The following is a 20,893-nucleotide window of genomic DNA, read 5'->3' on the forward strand; positions in this document are numbered from 1 at the left end:
ATAGAGCACAGTGCTCGTGATTCACACACACTCCTTGGGGATGGCTGATTGATCCGAGAGCTGCTTTGGATCGCAAATATAAACCTCCCAAATCAGTCTTCCTGGGGTTTTCCTCCATACCTCAGAGACATTCAGTCAGTCATTGGCCTGTGACAGCTGCTTTGACCCTTGACCTTTAGTGCAGTAGCATTCAACACACCCTCACCACCATATCACATTCGCTTCTGCTGTGAACAGTATGTGAACAACGGGCAAACCACAACATAGGAGCCATTTGCCAGTTGGCAACTGTACTTTTTAGATGCCATTGCTACAGAGTCACATACGCCATTTTATTTTCCAGTCTTATTGTTTTGGTTTTCCAGTCTTAAAGTTCAGCATCTTAAAAACATTGCATGACACATGTTTTGACCGTGCTAATATGCTTACGTTTTCCCTGCATGTGGCAAATGATTTGGTAAATGCTTCTATTCTATGAAAGCAAACAACGACATAAATTTTTCATGAAAATATTGCTAATTATTGTTTTGCCGACTGCTTGGCTCTCATGTTGTAGGCTATTAACAAACCAATTGTGAATGTATATATAAGCTCATACTGTACCTTAAGGCATTCATTCATCAAGAGGGGACTTGAAGGAAACTTGAAGGAAATTATTAGTTGGCTATTGATTCTACACTGTGTTACGTGACCATACGTTAACTGCTTTTGTGTTTTTAATCAAGTCTACCGTGTGGCACTCCTGGGTTTTCAGAACAGAGGTATTTAAATTCAGGTTGGGCTCGTGAGCGTTTTTGGGGTGATGTCATGTGGAGGCGATAAGTTGCTCTCGGGCCCTGGCTCGCGTTACGCGTCCGCGGGAAGCTTGATGGCTCGGACCCGCATCGATCCAGTGTGAGATTACAGCGGGGTCACTGGAGATTTGGAGTGAGCCGGCGAGCAAGCGATATCGGCCGCAGGAGAGCAATCCACCCGCCCCCGTGGCAGAGCGGGCTCCGCGTTACCGCGGCATTAACGTCCCACTGAATCACGCCCACGCCGGCCTCGGAACACGCTTTCGCTTTTTTCCTTTTTAGAAACGACGCTCGCGATCTTTGCCTCTTTCTCCCGAATCGTGACCGTTTGATAGCACGGCTTTTGACAGGAATGAAATTAATCAAAAGTGCGTTTTGAAAAACACTTGTGCTTAAATTCTTCACGCAGAGCAAGAGCACAGTCATAGGGCACATAGGATTGCATAGACATTCTAGAGATTCTGGAAAGGTTTTTGATCACATCATATTTATGAAGGTGCTGTTTCCGTGGCCACAGTCTCAGCAGTGTATCCATGGCAGCATGTATAGATTTCAGTTATATAATGTGATCCACAGTTAATTTTGCTGTTTTCGCATCCATTTTTTCTTTACATACAAGAAACATATGGACGCACCGGAAACAGGGTCTGGTCCATGAAGGTCCATGGTCCAACATAAAATTTGCAACAAAAAAAAATCAGCGAGTAGAGTAAAAAGAAAGTATTATAATTCCAGCTCTACATTCATGTTACCTTCAACATTGTTTGAACCCCCCCCCCCCCCAAAAAAAGGGGGTAAACAGCACTTGTGTATAATCAGTGAATATGAAAAACTGTGCTTTCCTTTTATCCTTCTGCCCTGAAATATTCATGGACAGAGGAGGTCTTCATTCAGCGTGCTGCTTTTGAGGAGGACCGCAATGTGTTTCTCCGAACTGCAGAGCCCGTGCTCGTGAGACGTGTATTTATCTGCTCAAGTGCATGTTAAAAGATTTGCCATGCTACCGCGAGGCCCTCACAGCGTGATTCGATGCTGGTCCTCCGCTGCATGGATTAATCCCTCCAGGAGCTGTTTACACCCCTGAAACGCCAGTCACATAAGGACACTCCGAGCAGAGTCAGCCCATGAACGCAAGCTGCGGATGAGAAGCTAAGTCCACAGTAACTGCAGCTGTGTGTGAAATCTTAACGGCCTGCTGTCGCTTCTGTGAGAGTCTTGAGAATGCATTTCGAGTCCCCTCGTTTTTTGTGAGTCTAAGTATTATAAATGGTAGAAGCGTCTTGCTTCATTTGAGCCATTTTCCTAGTCCCTGTGATGCTCAGATCTAGAAAGCCTTAAATTCAGCACCCCCTAAATAGGCGAGGATTGGACAGATTTGGCATATGCGCAAAGGGGTTAAAAATGTCTTGCGAATTTTGCAAGAACTTTGAGCATACTTTTTATTTATGTGAATATTATTATGGCACCCTTACCCTTAGTTTTACAGGGAGTGTTAACATGGTGTATAATGTCGTAGAAGTACACTCTTACACGTTCTTACATATTTGACATGTTTCATTTCATTACGTTGAAGCAGTTAAACTCAATTTACAAAGTCCCTTTTCTCACATAGTTTCCTGCGCACACCCTTCTGTAGACCTCATTAATTATATCTCATTAGTTGCCTTGGAAACCAACATGAGGGAAAGGGAGGGTGTGAAAAGACAGAGAGAGAGAGAGAGAGAGAGAGACTCTCTGTCTCTGAGGATCAGCTGCGTGTCAGATTAGCATCAGGAGACATTAACACTTGTGATACTGCTGAGAAGGGTGACTAGGGCTTCAGATAAGCAGAGCCTTCCAGACGAAAGACGAAGAGCTGGAGACAGAAACGAAGAGATTGACAGGCCCTCTGTGATCCTCAAGTGTACAGGTAGGACCCGAGAGTGACCAGCTACCTGTGGCAGCGCGAGGTTACCTGATGGCATGAAAGCTAGATGTGCGGTTTGTGCCCCTGGCTAACCAGGATAGCCTTGCAGGGAAGCAAACAGCTCCTACTTATGAAGAACAAAGGCTTGTTCTCTTAGTTTTCATTTCTCGCTATAAATGGAACAACATAAGGCTTGTTTAGTCATTGGGTAAAATAAGAGAGTGTCTCCGATTATTCTTCCTTTTGTTGAAATGTTTCCGTGTCAAGTTTGCTCGTAAGTGAGCCCGTACTCATTCCGTGCGTGTGTTGTTGCGAGATTTCATTTGCTTGGTGGTGTTCGGTAATCGCTCAGATCACATTTGCGCTTTGAGTCGTCGTTTACTTGGACGTGTTTGAAAGAAAGAAACGTGTGATTTTTAATGGAGTAGGCCTTGAGTGGCAAGTGTGAGCCCGGCCATCGCAAGCAGCGAGAAAAACGAATGCTTGAGACGGCATGGCGGACACGCCGGCTTTCTGTTGTTTGGTCCACGGTGGTTTCCCCCTTGGTGATAGACCAGTGTCTTGTAGTTCCGTAGGCACTTAATGTACGTTGCTTTGGATACAAGCATCTCCCAAATAAATGTAATGCAATGAAATGGTGCTCTCTATACCCTTTCTTTTTCACACTCCTGTCATTTTTTTATTTTCCCAACTTTCGAAGTCTGTCCCTGTTTCCTCTATGCCTCTTTTTCCTCACTGTCTCTCCTTTTCTTTCGCACTCTTTCTCTCTCTCTCTTCACTTGACTCTCTCCATTCACTTCCCTGTACTGGTCATTTCACTGGGCCTGATAAACAGGAAGTGAAAAAGGAAGTGGCGAGCACTACCCATGGCCTGTAGTGGGGAGGGCAGGGCCTGGCCTCTGGGCCACACAGGAAACTGCTGTCATGGATACGGTCGGGAACCTCTGCTGCATGTCCTCCTGTCCCAAAGATGGGCTTACCGACAGGCTAGCAGGAGGTTTTGTGAACGCCCTGCTCTGTGTGAAGTTACTGCGGAAACAAATGAGGCCTAGATTTTTCTCATTCACAGCCATGGATCGTACAGGTAGATATGCTACCTGTGATGAATTGTTACCATTATCCCTTTGTGTTATATTTAGTTTTTTATGTAAATGCCCACATGGTGATTTGATGGCTGAACGGGGACATTTGAATAATATATCTGCATGCTGTTGTTTTGCCATACACTGCCCCTAATTGTAATGGAATTTGGGATTGAGATGTGATTTGTTTAACCCCTTAAAACCCACTTAAAACCCAGTGCTTTTTATAAGTCATCTTAAATAAACACAGTTATCTCCATAATCATATACAGTATGGACAAAGTTCAAAGCTTGAAAGGTGATTTGTACCAAAATTTGATATGTGTTTTACCAAAGGTGGGACCAAGTGTGCTCAAAACCTCTCCAAATGGCACCAAACTTCTCCAAATTGTAATATTGTGAATATCTTTTTTCCCCAGCCATCTTCCACTTCCAGAAGCTAATTCTACCATGGGTGGTATGCCCTGGAACTGCACAAATCACATTCCCTAATTTCGGTTTAACCCTGTATTTCATTCAAAAGGTGTGCTTTTGGAGAGCTTTTGTGCACAAAACCAATTCGTAGTGCTAACAATCACAGCACTTGGTTTTCCCTTGCTATGCCCTCTGACCTAGTTGTGATCAACTGTCAGGGGAAGGGGATGGAGGGGGAACCAGCTGTACGAGCCTTGTAATTTGCATATGCGGTAGTGGCTGTGTCAAATATATATGTCTTTTCTATATACCCTTTCTATACTAATCTAGCAATAATAAATATACTGTATAAGTAAAAAGCCTGTACTTTGCCCCACCACTGGAAATGGACCCAGAACAGGGCATTTCCCAAACATGACGTTTATAACAGTGCACCTAATCACTGTTTTCAGAAATTGATGGTAGTTTGTCAAACACAGAGGCATTCATTTGCACACACATAATAAAACATTGGCTACATAAAGCACATAATTATTACTTGTGCTTACAGAAGCCGAATAAACATATGGAACCTAATCACAATTTTAAAATAGCCTACTTTGTGAGCCTAAAACATTAGAAGATGACTAAAATTATATGACATAGTAACACAACTAATAGTAACATAATGTGAACAGCTAATCGTAATGATGATAATAACTTTATTTGTATAGCACCTTTCATACAGACTGCAGCTCTGAAAGAGCTTAACGGGAAAAAATAACAACAATGTAAACAGTTTAGACTCCTAAGCCCAAACCTTCTTCGTATGCTGCTGCTTTGCAACGAGTCAAAGCTGTCCAGCCCAGAGTGACAGTCGTTATCACTGTCGCTACTGTCACTCTCTAGTTCCTTCAACACTTCCTTCAAAGCCTTCCTCTTATGCTTGCGTGCCATGATTTGGCTTTTTCAAGCACATGCCAATGAGCAAAGTCCTTATGAACAATAGATGGTGGTGTACCTCATGTGTTCTGCAAGACCTTCCTCCTGCAAGTTGCTGGTTACGGTAGAATATTGCAGCGATTATTGCAGCTAGAAGGAAGCCGTAAACTAATTTCTAAGCTGAGGAAATGACCTCGAAGAATGCTGTCAGGTGACTGCAACATATAACAGGGTTTTCGGCAAGGGCTAGAGTCATGATGGGTAGATCATAGAGAGTCAGTTTTTCCAGGTAGGAGCTTGCTTTCAGGTGAGTTACTCATCACTAGAATGTCTGATTGAGATGATGTTTTCACTGTTTGTAAGGTAAGATGTTGCTTATTTTGAAAGACACTACTTTCATGTTTGAAACTGTGATTACTTATACAGTAAGACTCGTTTTCAGGCGGGTTGATTTGTTCTTAATGTAAATCCCAGAAGAGAAGGATTTACATGAGGATTTAGCAAAAAAAAAAATTTGGATAATAAAATATTGTAATTATCAACCTGGGGTGCCAATTTCCACCCTCCTTTGGGAGTGGGGACTGCCTTGTTATTTATTTTGTTATCTCTTGTGGTTTTACCGATCGAGACAGGGTTTTTTGCATCGAATGTGAGGAGTCTGAGCTTTATACCGGTATGTTGTTAATGTTATTGTTAGACGCCAGCATCTTAAAGATATTCACTTTGTATATATCAAAAGCCATGTATGCAGTGAACATGCCCCACTGAAGGAGTGAATTGAATGTTAGCATTGCCTGGTCAGTAAGACCAAGATCTCTCATCTCCATTCATAAAGGCTCGATTTTGCCTGCTGAGCCTTTGAGCGCTGGACAGCATGTAGTCGTATTGATTTTTTTTCTTCTGTAAAGCAGGTATATTCTCTTCTGTAGCTACATATTCATTCTTCATTGATTGCTGTGGTACAGATGTTTGGTAAGCGGCTTTTAGGGAAAGATGGACTAGTGCAAGCAAAATATTCTCTGCAGCGGGTGTGCGATGTCAAGGTCGTTGAGTGCGCTCGTTGCTAAGGGCCGATGATACTGAGAAAGCACTTGGAGCTGCCTGGTAATTGTTATCCAGCCATATTGATCTTGCGTGCCGTGGGTTTCACTTGAGGACTGTATGGAGCGGCTCAGTCAGTAAAATCCCCCGTCAAGAGCACAGCACAGGACCTACAGAGTGGCTCAGTTTGAAAAGTCTCTCACCACTAGTGCAGACTGGACCCTTCAGAGCTGCTCAGTCTCTCACCGCTAGTGCAGACTGGACCCTTCAGAGCTGCTCAGTCTCTCACCGCTAGTGCAGACTGGACCCTTCAGAGCTGCTCAGTCTCTCACCGCTAGTGCAGACTGGACCCTTCAGAGCTGCTCAGTCTCTCACCGCTAGTGCAGACTGGACCCTTCAGAGCTGCTCAGTCTCTCACCACTAGTGCAGACTGGACCCTTCAGAGCTGCTCAGTCTCTCACCCTAGTGCAGACTGGACCCTTCAGAGCTGCTCAGTCTCTCACCCTAGTGCAGACTGGACCCTTCAGAGCTGCTCAGTCTCTCACCGCTAGTGCAGACTGGACCCTTCAGAGCTGCTCAGTCTCTCACCGCTAGTGCAGACTGGACCCTTCAAAGCTGCTCAGTCTCTCACCGCTAGTGCAGACTGGACCCTTCAGAGCTGCTCAGTCTCTCACCCCTAGTGCAGACTGGACCCTTCAGAGCTGCTCAGTCTCTCACCGCTAGTGCAGACTGGACCCTTCAGAGCTGCTCAGTCTCTCACCGCTAGTGCAGACTGGACCCTTCAGAGCTGCTCAGTCTCTCACCGCTAGTGCAGACTGGACCCTTCAAAGCTGCTCAGTCTCTCACCGCTAGTGCAGACTGGACCCTTCAAAGCTGCTCAGTCTCTCACCGCTAGTGCAGACTGGACCCTTCAGAGCTGCTCAGTCTCTCACCGCTAGTGCAGACTGGACCCTTCAAAGCTGCTCAGTCTCTCACCGCTAGTGCAGACTGGACCCTTCAGAGCTGCTCAGTCTCTCACCGCTAGTGCAGACTGGACCCTTCAGAGCTGCTCAGTCTCTCACCGCTAGTGCAGACTGGACCCTTCAGAGCTGCTCAGTCTCTCACCACTAGTGCAGACTGGACCCTTCAGAGCTGCTCAGTCTCTCACCGCTAGTGCAGACTGGACCCTTCAGAGCGGCTCTATCAGTAAAGGACCAATATTTTCAGGCTAGGCACTTTAGAGTGGAAGAATAGGGTTTGAGGTTTTAAGGCAAATTCAAGTCATTGCATTTAATAGGCCCAGGACTTGAACTTCCTAGGGGTGAAGTTACTGAGCGACAGGGGGGTTCTCCTCCCCCTGAACGCCCAATCCCATCCACCGCCTGAGGCCTAACAGGCTTGCAGACCTGGCTGTGTGCCCCAGCTCCACATGCGGGTGTAATCCAGTGAAGTATTAGCTAGTATAAACCAGCCTCTCCCTCTGAGATTAACACACAACCCACAGGCCTGCTGCTGCAGGTGGCGAAAAGCAGCTATTTGTGAATTGTGAGGATTAACACACACACACACACACACACACACACACGCACACTCATCACCACAAAGACACATTCTCAGATGCACTCACACACACACACACACACACACACACACGCACATGCACACTCATCACCACAAAGACACATTCTCAGATGCACTCACACACACACACACACACACACACACACACGCACACATGCACACTCATCTCCACAAAGACACATTCTTAGATGCACTCACATAAGCACGCGCACACACGCGCATGCGCACACACACACACACACACACGCGCGCATGCGCACACACACACACATTCACAGATTCCTGGAATCTACACCTGCCCTACACTGATCTACTATAAGGCCATTTCAGCTTTAGGCCTGTTGTAGGTGTATAAATACCACTGTTACTCAAACACTGGCCCTGAAATCCTGTTCTCCTTTCCCTAAAATGTGAGTCCAACGTTCAGACTATTCCCCATGCTAGCTACTGTGGTAATGAAGAGATTATTCTGTTTCTGTGGCGGGGACATCATCTGCTGAGCTCTGTGGAGAAAGATGGAGATGTCTGGCTGCCTTTGTGAAAACACTCACAGGGTTTTGTGTGTGTGTGTATGTGTGTGCGTGAGTGCATGCATGTGTGCATGCATGTGTGTGTTTGTGTGTATCTGAGTGCATGTGTACGTGTAGGTGCGTACATGGGTGTTTGCATATGTGTATGTGCGTGCATGTGTGCGTGTTTATGTTTGTGTGTGCATGTTTGTGTGTGTGTGGCTGTGTATGTGCTCCATGTGTGCATTTTTGTGTTTGTGTGTGCATGTTTATGTGTGTGTGTGTGTGTGTGTGTGGCTGTGTATGTACGTGCATGTTTTTTTGTGTGCATGTTTGTGTGTGTGTTGCTGTGTATGTGCGTGCATGCGTGCGTGTTTGTTTTTGTGCATGTTTGTGTGTGTGGTTGTGTATGTGCGTGCATGTGTTTGTGTGTGCATGCTCATGTGTATGTGTGTGTGTATGTATGTGTGTGTATGCGCCTGTGCCTGCATGTGTGATCAGGAGTGCGTGGCAGCCGAAGAGTGCTATGAAAAGCCGCTGCTCGTATCCTGACAAGAGGTGTTGATTGAGCCACCACCCCCACCATCTGTGTTACTGTTTAAGGAACTATTCAGGCCCTCAGGCTTTCTTATGTCTGCGCAGAAAAGCAACAAAAAACAGTTTCACAAGCCAACCATCGCGATAACCACTCATTTCTTCTTACATCAAATTTGAATATGCCAGATATCCATAATTATGTCTTGAAAGGCATACTGTAAGAAGCTAAAGTGGCCAATTTTTAAAGAAGCGAGGACACCAAAATGTACAGCATGGAGGAATCTGCCCGTTAGGATGAAGGTGGATAGCACAACATACTGACTGGACACTCTCCCACTGCCCTTGATGTCTGCTATAAGTGCTGTCTAAGTACTGCACTAATATGGAATATACAGCAAATATATTGAGATCAAATTTATTATTGAGATATTGCACCGCATGATGACATATGGGAAAATATAAGAAACCTTGGGCTCGCAACCAGTGGAAGGCGATGAGAGGCTGCTTCTGCCAGGCTAATGTGTTTAATTGTTTAAGAGGGGACTAATCCCGCCGTGTGACCTTGCATGAGAAGCGCGGTGGGAGGCGCAAGGGACAGAGGATTGGGTGCGTGTTGAGGTGGAGGTTTAGGATGTGTGTCAGGGTGGTGGGTGGGGGTTAGGATGTGTGTCGGGGTGGTGGGTGGGGTTTAGGATGTGTGTCAGGGTGGTGGGTGGGGGTTAGAGTGTGTGTCAGGGTGGTGGGTGGGGGTTAGGATGTGTGTCGAGGTGGTGGGTGGGGTTTAGGATGTGTGTCGGGGTGGTGGGTGGGGTTAGAGTGTGTGTCAGGGTGGTGGGTGGGGGTTAGAGTGTGTGTCAGGGTGGTGGGTGGGGGTTAGAGTGTGTGTCGGGTGGTGGGTGGGGTTTAGGATGCGTGTCGGGGTGGTGGGTGGGGGTTAGAGTGTGTGTCAGAGTGGTGGGTGGGGGTTAGGATGCATGTCGGGTGGTGGGTGGGGGTTGGAGTGTATGTCGGGGTGGTGGGAGGGGTTTAGGATGTGTCAGGGTGGTGGTGGGGGTTAGGGTGTGTGTCAGGGTGGTGGGTGGGGTTTAGGATGTGTGTCGGGGTGGTGGGTGGGGGTTAGGGGTGTGTGTCAGAGTGGTGGGTGGGGGTTAGGATGCATGTCGGGTGGTGGTGGGGTTGGAGTGTATGTCGGGTGGTGGGAGGGTTTAGGATGTGTGTCAGGGTGGTGGGTGGGTTTAGGATGTGTGTCAGGGTGGTGGGTGGGTTTAGGATGTGTGTCGGGGTGGTGGGTGGGGGTTAGGATGTGTGTCAGGGTGGTGGGTGGGGTTTAGGATGTGTGTCGGGGTGGTGGGTGGGGGTTAGGGTGTGGGGTGGTTTCATAAGCGCCCCTCGTCGCCGAATTGGGCATTGTGACTCAGATGAAGAGCAGGGCCACTGCAGAAACGCAGAACACACTTTCCTGAAGGGACCCTTCAAGGCCCCATCCCGACCCCTGGCCTCGGTTCCCAAACCCTCATTTCAAAACCAGGAGCAGTTCCATCCCAAGTGGTTGAGTAGCGCACGTACTCAAACTGTACTCAACAAGTTTTACTTGTTTAGATCCTTTAGGCCTATGACGCGCTGACTCGGCTGAGCCAGTTCCTCTGACAGTCCTTTGGGATCGGCGACCAGTTTGATATTCGCAGCACAATATAAAAAGTGATGTCCTTCCTTCCGTTTTTATTGGCTTGATAGGATCGTAAACGTGGGGCGAGATCGATGCTAACGATGTCAGGCAGTGCCGGTTGCTCCTCACACGGGGACTGAAGTGAACTGGTCCGAGCGAGTTTCACAGGAAAAACAAACGCCATCTGACTCAAGTGGTCAGGCTAAGGTCACCCGTGAGGTATGGCGGCGATTTCAGACAGCGGCCCTAGAGGGCCACAGCCTCAGCTGCTTTTCTGTTGATGTCATTCAATCAACAGCCACCGTATGCCTTTGGAAATAAGGTGTGTGTTCTCTTTAGCCAATCAGTTACATGAATGCATCGCTCAGGTTCTGAAACAGAAAACAGAAACCGGCAGATACTGTGGCCTTTCAAAACTGAAGATTCCTCCTGTGCTCTGCATTTTTGGATGTTCAGTCTCTAATGTGAATTAGAATAAGCAATCTCATCGCCATCGCAGACTGTTTGCGTTATGTGAAGAGAACCACCTCAGTGCCAAACCAGCTCGCATTCAATGTTTTCAGTGCACCACTGCCCCACTGTCTGAAACTCTGAGACTCAAACTGTGGTTGCCAGGGTTACAGTTTGATCCAGTCTGATGCATGGTGGGAGCCGTTGTGTTTCGTGCTAGCAGGGTGCGATGTTCCACAGCAGCTACATGACTGTGATAGGGCCAGGGTGGCTGGATTTGACTAAATCCTGCTTTTATTCTTTTATGGAAATTGAATATCCGGCCAAATAGAGTTACTGTGGACTTTTTGAAAAATATGTAAAAAATATTTCATAGCATTGTATTTAGAAATGTATAATGTAGTATCTGAAGGCACTAGTAATGATGATACTTGCCAATGTATTGTGCATTGTAGCAACATCGCGATAATACAAGATACATGTTTTCTGTACATTCCATTTTCATAAGGGTTTATGTGAAGGTTATGAGTTGTGTCATATATTTCTTACTTTGGTTGTTAGTTTATTAAATTAAATATGAACAAATTGAGCTTTGGGTCATGACCTTGGCTTTCCAGTTCAGCTCAATGCTGAGCACGGTCCTTGTGCTTTGAATGTTTAGCATCGTGATTTAAAAAAATTACATTTTTCATTCATTTCTGTTGTGGCGCAAGGCAAATTTTGTGCCTAAGACAAACCCCACACCCATCCTCAAAATAAATGTATAAGCACTGCCAAAATGGCAAAATGCATGGCTATTAGATTAAATAGGCTTATCTCTTATTGCTTATCTCTCTTTTGTGCGCCTGTTAGTCTTTATACAGTAGGTGTACAGCATGTATTTAAAATAGTGGGTGTTAACAGTAGACTCCAGTTGAATGCTGACACATTGAGTGTCTGGTTGTTTTACCACTAAAATTGAGACTGTGGGCATGTCTACATCCCCCCTCCCCCTCTCAGGGACTGTGAATGCCCTGTGAAATGACAGGAGGGAAAAACCCCCAGAATTATCGTAGACACGTTCTGATGTGGTTTTCAGGAAATTCTTCATGGGTTTAGTGTAAGAATTTCCTATTGCAGAAGGACCTGTAGTCCATCAGGTTGGGGCAATACCATGATGATATAAATATATCATTATAAAAAAAACAATATTTTGCTAGGTGATGAATTGAGGAATGCATCAGTCAAAAGATGGCAGATACAGAAATCAGTCAAGCATTGGAAGTGAAGTTATTCATACAAGTCACCAGGATAAAAAAACACACAAGAACATCGTACAAGCAAAACTATATGCCTAACACTTTCAAAATATCTTATGTCTGGCTTACAGTTTATGTAGAGGTTTGAGAGAACATTTGAGTCCATAGCAACCCAAACCTGCTGACTTGCTAAGTGCCAAGCACATTTTTGTTGTTCAGAAATGAAGCCATGCTTTTAAAAGCGGCACATGCTAGAAGTCGTCATGCGTGTTTGGCACGGACAGTCCTGCGCGGTACAGAAGCCGCAAACCGAAGCCTGGTGGAAACAGTGCGGTCCATTCCTCCTCGCCTTTGGCCGGGGTGCGCCGCTCGGCGGCGTCTCCCTGTTGGGTGAATCGGGTATCGGTGCTGGGACGCGGGCGTGCGTCCGAGGGCCCCGCTCGGACGGGCCTCGCCAGGCCGTCGCCGCGGGCGTGTTTGCGCGATGTCTCTCGTTTCGTTGATCTGCTGCCGGGGGGGACGCCTCGGGGGGACGTGCTGGGAGCTCCGGGCCGCCCGCGTTAGCGCTGGCGGCCGTTAGCGACTGCTCTTCATCCTCCTGCGCGAGCATGCGGGGCCTTTATTAACACAGAAAAGAGGGGGATAGAGGGAACAGAATGGAAGATTTGAGGCCTGTGGAGGCCCGGGGCTACAGTGAGCATGTTGGGCTTCTCTTCCTTTCTCTCCCTTTCTCTTCCCCATTCTCTTCTTATCTTCCTCTTGCCCTCTCTGCATCTGTCTCTCCCGCTATCACACTTTCGCTTCTCTTATTCTCCCTCTGCCCCTCTCTCTCTCTGAAGAGGCTGTGCCAGTCATAGGGGTGTAGTGGAACGGTCACTTCCGTATTCCCTGTGTTTATTATTATTTTTTATTATTGGGCCTCTACAGTTAGTACAGGACTGTCACCCATGCCTCCATGCCGGGAGCTTTGCAGCTGCAGTGTGTGCTGTAATGAGCTCACCTGTGAGTGAGACAGTGGCAGCTTCATGCTCCACTGGCCCCACAGTGCTACAAAGGGAGCTAGCGCCGATCATCTGGGACCGAATTTATCTGGGTCTGTCAGTAATTAGGGTGGGGGGAGGACAGGGGTGGGGTGGGGAGCGAGGGGTGGCACCCCAGGGATGGAGATCATAGTGCTCTGTCCCATGTGTGGATTTCCTTATCTCTCTGAGAGGATTAGAGCACTGTCAACCCGAGATGGAGTGTGCTGGTAATCTCCCTTTCTGCAAAGCTCCCTGTAGCCTGGAATGTTTGAGGTACAGTATGAGAGAATGAGAGAGAGAGAAACAGAGAGAACCGGTTTATTTCTTTTCTATGCTTTTTCTCCCCAAATTTTGAATACCGGTTGTATTTTTATCAGTGCTCATTGCCTGGCTTGACAATCATTTCGGGAGGGCACAGACGAACATACGCCCTCCTCCAAAGAGTGTGATGTCATCTTCCACTTGTTATCACATTGGAGTTTGCAAGTCTGACTGACGCAGACATGAGGGGGAGTCCAAATTACCAGTGGAGGTGGCTGGGGTCCATTCAGTTTATCACTTCTAATTGTTTTCTAATGTGTCTATTGTTTATGTATTATAGGCATTGGCGATATATTAAAATTTGTCTTGTTCATTCTTGAATTGAACTGAATTGAATTAGCCCGAGAGCGTAAGGGAGAGAAAATATAAATTGCAAACACAACTAACGGCTAGAACATGACTTTATGCAGAATGCAAATAGCTCTCTTCATTTCACGACCCTCCGCATTTGAAACATTAGTCCTGTCTCAGACCTCTGTACTTACATGAACATCCCCTCCTCGGGGGATCCAACACAGCATCCATGTTTTAGAATTGCGGCCATGTTTATTGGGTCATTTTTTGCAGCTCATTGTGATTAACTTTAAAAAGTAAAATAATGACACGGTTTTCTGACGTGACGTGTTTTCCGCTCGGGTTCCAAGCCAAAGGAGGCTCTGTCGCGCAGAATTAACATTGCGGCGGGAGGAGGTGCGGTCGGGAGCGCTGTTTTGTTCGCGTTTGGTCAGAAGCCGTTCTGGAAGCCGGCCATGGCAGGTCTCTGCAGCTGCAGGTTTGGTAGAGAGGAAATACTTCACGTGCTTCAGACACCACTTCCTGTCTGCATGCGAGAGCAAACGCAGGCCGTGCAGCTGCTCCGACGCGCGTGCGCCGACCGCCCAGTTATGTGTTATTGTAACTCTTTCTCCTTCTCTCCCTCTCTCTCCCCCCCTGCAGTGGTGACGTGGACCGGACCAGAAACAGAGAGAAAAGAGACAGAGAGCGTATGATGTACTAGGGGAGCGACGTGGACAAGCTCGGGAGTTTTTCTGATATTTTTTTGGTGTCAGAGAGACGGCGGGAAGAAAGGACAGAGCAGCAAAATGGGACGGAAGAAGATACAGATCACCAGGATCATGGACGAGAGGAACAGGCAGGTCAGTGTCCCCCCCCATGCATCTCCTGAGATGGTACAGCCCAGCCTGACTTTCCATGACCCTGCCCACATGGGGGTCTCCCACTGTCGGGGTGCATTAGAACAGATACAACGGAGGCGGGTCAGTGGGGAGCAGACATGGGGATCCCCAAATCAGCGGGGGCTTCTGTCGCACCTCAGAGTACCTCAGAGCTCTAGTTCAGTTCACTGATTGAATGATTAAATGCACAGATACGTTTAACTTACCAGATACTCAGCTCTGTATGTATAAACAAGTTCTATCTCGCTTCTGTTTAAGCCAAAGCAATAAGGGATGTGACCATGGACGATGTATGGCAGTGGCTGTTCTATACTGTAACAGAGCACTGGAATCCCAACCAACCCAGCCAATCATAGCCTCTTTCAGTTAAGAAGCAGAGGACAGCAGGGTTTGTGCATCTGGCAAATTTATCGAATCTGTGATAAATGTAAACTAAGTAGAATGCCACTTCTATAAAAGCCAGGATGTTCTCACTATAATGGATACTCTAAATCAGATGTATTCTAGATGTGGACTTAGCTGTACTGCCAACGGAAGCATGCAGACAGAAACAGGATCTACATTCTCCCTCAAGCGCTCACAAATGGACCAAGTTCTGCAGTGTCCCAAAGGGGAAATCATTAAAGGGTTAAATAAATTAGGATGATATCGACTCGAGGCTGTGCTGTGTTTCCGTTAAAAAGGGGGGTTTTCTCTGTTTAAAAATAACATCTAATGCATTGCAAGTTTTTCAGGGTAACAGCGTCTGATTAGTGCCTTTATTGCAAATGTCACTGACATGCATACATACTGTATGTATGTGTGTAAATATATACCTCAACAAAAACATATTTTCAACGTACAAATAAGTTACTCATGCATACTAAGAATCGTCTATCTATCTATCTATCTATCTATCTATCTATCTATCTATTTTACAGTCGGTTTTTGTTTTAAGTTGCAAATATATAATAATTTTTTTTACATTTAATTTTAGAGAACTTTTGTACATTTTGTAAAAACATTTTTTGATAATCTGGTGTAGCCTAAACATATTATTTCTGGAGCATAGGTTTTCATCAGCTGTTTAAGACATTTATGTAAATGATGCATTTTTGATTTGACACATTGATGTGACAAAGTTTGACTGACCACATTCTCTTTAGATGGTAAGATGAAAAAACAGAGGTATGAATGAAATAAATTTGGGAACACTGCTTTGCTTTAAAATAGAGCTAAGATAGCAATTATTGTTTGTTGTAACTTGGCTTCATTTTTATATCAATACTTTCAACAGCAAACCTAGATTTTGCAATTTTTAAGTAATGGCTTATACACAGTGCTTTGTAAGCATGAGTAACTTTGCTTTTTTGCACATTGTAAATGTGTTTTTGTTTAGATATCATTTGTTTTTGTACTGTGTTTGTTATAAGTAACTGATAATAACAGCAGATATAGGTCATTTACTGTAGTTAACTTTTAACTATAGATATAGTCACTGGCTAGCTAGCTATTGTTCAGTATTTTTATTTTTAAGTTAACAGCACAGCACATTGCTAGCTAGTGTGCTGCTCCAGTAAAACGAAGAATAGCTGCTATGTTGCTATGTAGATGGCTACACCATGCTTTAATGGTAGTCTAACAGTTTACAAATTCAGGCAGAGGTTTCATAGCCTACCTTGTAGTCATGTAAGCGATCTGAGTACTGAAACGATATTAAACATTTTTTTTTGGCAATTATTATTAGTTAGCAAGCAATCTAGCTTTCATTCCACACAGAACGAAGATGGCGAGCAGAACGTTTTTACAATGTCTTTTTGTCTGTGTTGTATTAGAGTGCTCTGCAATTGACTACATCGATCATATTTAGTTATTGGCGGATCCAGCTAAATGTCCAGTGGGGAGAATTATTGATTGTGGGACTGGAGCATTTGTGATGATGTAATCGGAAGGAAAAAGGAGAAAAAACTAAGAATATTTGAGGCTTTATTGTGTGGACATGTGAAGTTGTTTGTGAATTCTGTCTGTCTTCATGAGGTCAGAAGGTACAGAAGTTAATGTTGTTAAGGGCTGAGAGTCTGTGATCATTGTGGTTATTTCTGTCCCATATTTACATGAATATAAATCCATATATAAATGTCTGTCAGATAGATATGTATGTACGTGTATGTTACATTTTTCAAAGTGCAGAGGTCAAGGATTGAAGTGCAGTAATTCCTTAGAAAGGGGAAAATATATAGAGGCAAGAGGTGCGAACTCGATTAACAATGTCAGCTACCCTCTTGAAAATGAAAAAGTTATGAAAAAGTAGATCTACCCTACTGAGCATTAAACTACATTATATGAACAAGGGCAAAGGACCCTGGTTCTAAATATAGAAAAGAAGTTACACCTAATCAAGTATTAAAGCTCGTTTAAATTGCTAGAGAGGGTCCTTATCCCCAGATCATCAACAGCATTTCTAACAAGTTGCCTGATCCAGTTGGCCTGAAGGAAGCCCTGGGACCCATACGCTCTGTGGGGGGGGGGGTTGGGGGGGGCATTTGTTTTGAAGGTCCCAACTGGCTCCACAACATCCTGCAGCTTATTCCTGGAGATGGTGAACCTGTGATTTGGGCCAGGCAGAGCTGGGTTGGGGTGTGGAGGGGGTTTTGGGTGATAGGGTAGATCTAGATCAGATCATTATTAGAAACATATTAACCCTTTAGACATCGGTAACATTCCAGAAAGATCACTGACAATTTTTAAAAAGAAACCATCTTTGCCATTATTCAGAGCGAAATTTTCATATTGACAAATAGATTAATATATAATAGCTGATTGTTGGCTAAGGTGCCGCTACTCAACCTGGGGCCTGTCTGGGCCCTCATGGGGGCCCACGTTCCCTGCGGGGCCCAGCCCGCGGGTAGTAATTATGAGCAGCTGACTTGTGAGCCATCCTTTCATTAACAGGGCTGGTTAGTGGCGTCTGCCACCCCATCCCCCCCCTCCCCCCCATGCCCCCCAATGGGTGCTGCTATTCTTCAGGCTGACCACAGAGATGGCAGGAATCCATCCTGTCTACTGCTCGCTCTAAATATAACCCTCCGCCCCAAGAAAACAGCACAACAAATCGCCTCTCTGTCTGGACCGCTTTCTGCTTCTCTCGTCTGATCATATTTAGATTGAGAAACCGTGGCTTCGCTGATGTTCCGACCAGAACGCCGCCTTCTTTCAGACGTGCGTTTCGACGGGATGCAAATTGCCCTGTGCTCATGAGCGCAGTGCTGTAGGTTTCCACGCTCTACGTTCATTTTCACACGTTAGCTATGCGGGGTTTCAGGAGAATTGTGCTTACGAATGACATAAAGAGCTGTCGTGTGGGCTGGGTGTGGGCAAGGGTGTGCCCGACATGCCTCCTGCGAATTTCCACCGGCCTGCAGTGTGGTTCCTGCACGCTGAACGCTGACAGAGCAGTATTCACTTTTCAAACCTTCTGTGACATCATTGTCAATTAAGGTGATGACATCTTCTGTAATGAATGTGATTATAACATCACTAATGAAGATAATGGCATCATTGCTAATGCTCCTCCCTTACTAGTGTCATCCCCTGTTCTCAGATAATTAATAAGAAATTACATTGTGGGCCAATTAGGTTCTGGGCTGGGTTCCAATAAGAGAGAAGGGAGGAGTGCTCTTTTGCCATGAGCAGCCTGTCTGTGTTAACCAGCAACGTCTAGTGTGATCCACTATCACATCACAAAGGAGTCAAAATCCAGTGGGATATTACAAAACAGCGAGATCAACTGTGACATCACAAAACAGTCAGATCGAATATGACATCATGAAGCAGCATACAGTCCAGTGGTACTCCATGAAGACGCCTGGATGTGCTCAGGTGCTTAGAATTGGCATGTCCACTGAATACTTGTATCCTGTTTGTGTGCTTGTGTTGTTTTAAAGGTTGGTGACTAAATACTGCACATGTCACACATTGACACACAGGAGGCTAACTTCTCTGATTTCTAATCCTTTCTGAAATAATGGTACAGTGTTCATTAAGGAACAAATTTCCCATATGTACCTTTAAAGTACAATAATGTGCTATTAAGGTACCAATAAGAATGTCAAAAAATGTACAAATTAATTATATATTGCTGGTTTGGGGTACAATTTTATATATATAGGGTAAAATTGGTTGTGTAAGTTGCTCTGGATAAAAGGGTCTGCTAAATGGCTGTAATATAATGTACCACCCCAGTGACAAGCGTTTGTACCATTTTAGGCCTCTTTTGTACCTTTTTCTCTGAGAGGGAATTGTGTATTACCCTGCTGTCGGATTCTGAATGCCGCAGACGGTTCTCCAGTCAGGGACCGTGTGCAGGTATTGACGTTGGGGCGGCTCAGCCTTCCTCAGCTTGAGGACGTTTCCTTGGCGAAGAGCTCATTTGGACTGTCGGGACGGCACCCCTGCTCTGGGCAGAAGCCCAGCTCCTCCGGCTGGGCTCTCCAGGGTGCGCCGCCAGGCCCCAGGGGAATAGCCATTAGCGTGCGCGTCCCAGTGTAGCAACAATTAGAAGCTTTATCTGCGCGGCTGCACCGCGGGCCATTTATATCCATGACATTAAATGAAAGAAGGCTGTAAGTGGGCTAATTAAATACGCGGCGCTAACGCGCGCGCGCGACGCTGGGTAAAACGCCCGGCTGCAGTCATTACCAGGAGCACGCTGAAGAGGCTGTTGACCTTTCAGGATTTATGGAAGGCGGATCAGGGCCCGCCTTGGATCTCTTGAGTAAACGCTGTACGTTTTCTGCGAAAATCAATGCTTCTCATCCTGTGACCTAATCCCCCTGTAACAGGGTGGCCCAAATGGCCTTTTGTGGAAAGTAAATTCATCTTTAAAAATGTAATATGTTTAAGGACAAGGAAAATGTCAGTGATCATAACTGGGATATTGCTTTTTTTTATTTTTGCTCTTCATTGGTTTCAATGGGAAAAGGTTTGTTTACAGATTTTGTCTTCATTGCAGCCCACATGACACATTCTGGATAGGGCATGAGCCCCGTTGTCCAAAGGGGTGAGAACTACTAATCAGAACAGAACAGTTTCCTTATCAAGGAATGCAGGTCTTGCACTGCCATCATTGTGAACTGCCAGAGCTTTTCTGGTGGCTAAGTGCATTAGGGGACTATGGGGGGATGGGGGCATGGGAGTTTTTTTTACAGTATTTCTTATGTCAGTTTTTATTATTTGGGCCACAGAGATGTTAACATTTCCTCATTTTATACAGTATTTCCAACTCACCCTGAATGCATAGTTATTCACTATTTATTTGTTTATTTATTTATTAGTTTGTTTGTTTGTTTGCTTGCTTGCTTGTTTGTTTGTGTTTGTTTGTTTGTTCGGTTGGTTGGTTGTTTGATTATTTATCTATTTACTTATTTATTTATTTTCTCTGCTCGTGTTTTGTTTTCCATTAAAGGTCTAATGAACTTTTTTCTTTTCTTGATTGCACATGAATTTGCATATTTAAAGGCAGGGCGTTTTAGAATTCCGAGAGACAGCTGGGCTGCAGCCTCACTCTGCTTGAGTATGCAATATTAAAAATATGAAATATAAAAGAGGAGATGTCCTGTCATGCAGAACGAGGGCCTGAATCAAAGGCTGGATTAAAAGAGGTGGAGGCAGCTTTGAGAGAGAGAGAGAGAGAGAGAGAGAGGGAGAGAGTGCTCTTGGAGTCAGTCTGCCTGACATGCTAATTGCAAACCTGTGTATGAACAACCCCCCCCCCCTCCAAAAAAAAAAGAGTTTTCTGCCCTTCAGGTAAAAAAAAGAAACACCCCATGAATTACACGAGATGAGCCTGTAATTATCCTTATTAATGATGACGTGCACCTGTCTGCCACAAGGGAGGGATTGTAAAGTTTTTTTTTTTGTCTTTTTTAAATTCAGCAGTGCCGGGACTGTATTTTTCTGAGTGATTACTGAGTAAAATTAGTCTTAATTATCACTGATGAACAGGGTGGGTGTGGGGGGCGGGCGGGGGAGGGTCAGTTCCTGTTGGAGGGGCTGGAGCTGTGTTTGTACAGCTATTACTTTCGCATTAGTCAGGGTATTTAAAAGAGAGCTAAAGAGAGAACGAAAGAAAGAAAGAGAGAGAGAGAGAGAAAGAAAGAAAAGAGTGAGAGAAAGAAAGGCCGTTGTACAGAGTGCGTGTGCAGTGCAGGCGTGTGCAGGGCTGCTGCCGGGCTGCAGGTACAGAGTGGCCTGGTTTCCCAGCGCTGGGCAGCTCTTTC

At 45.5% G+C, this 20,893-nt stretch overlaps 1 protein-coding gene across 5 annotated transcripts in view; it reads left to right on the plus strand.

Moving 5' to 3' along the window:
* Positions 1-20,893, plus strand: part of LOC135254966 (myocyte-specific enhancer factor 2A-like) — a 125,592-nt gene that overhangs the window by 37,220 nt on the left and 67,479 nt on the right. For 4 of the 5 annotated variants that reach the window (XM_064335600.1, XM_064335603.1, XM_064335604.1 and 1 more), the window contains exon 3: positions 14,398-14,597. In XM_064335600.1, the coding sequence (XP_064191670.1) occupies positions 14,544-14,597 (54 nt within the window). In that variant the 5' untranslated portion in view covers positions 14,398-14,543. Of the gene's footprint in view, positions 1-2,516; positions 2,704-14,397; positions 14,598-20,893 lie in introns of those variants that run through there. The other variant, XM_064335602.1, reaches the window with a different exon arrangement.

This window comes from Anguilla rostrata, chromosome 5 (assembly GCF_018555375.3).
Source record: "Anguilla rostrata isolate EN2019 chromosome 5, ASM1855537v3, whole genome shotgun sequence".
Classification (NCBI taxonomy): domain Eukaryota; kingdom Metazoa; phylum Chordata; class Actinopteri; order Anguilliformes; family Anguillidae; genus Anguilla; species Anguilla rostrata.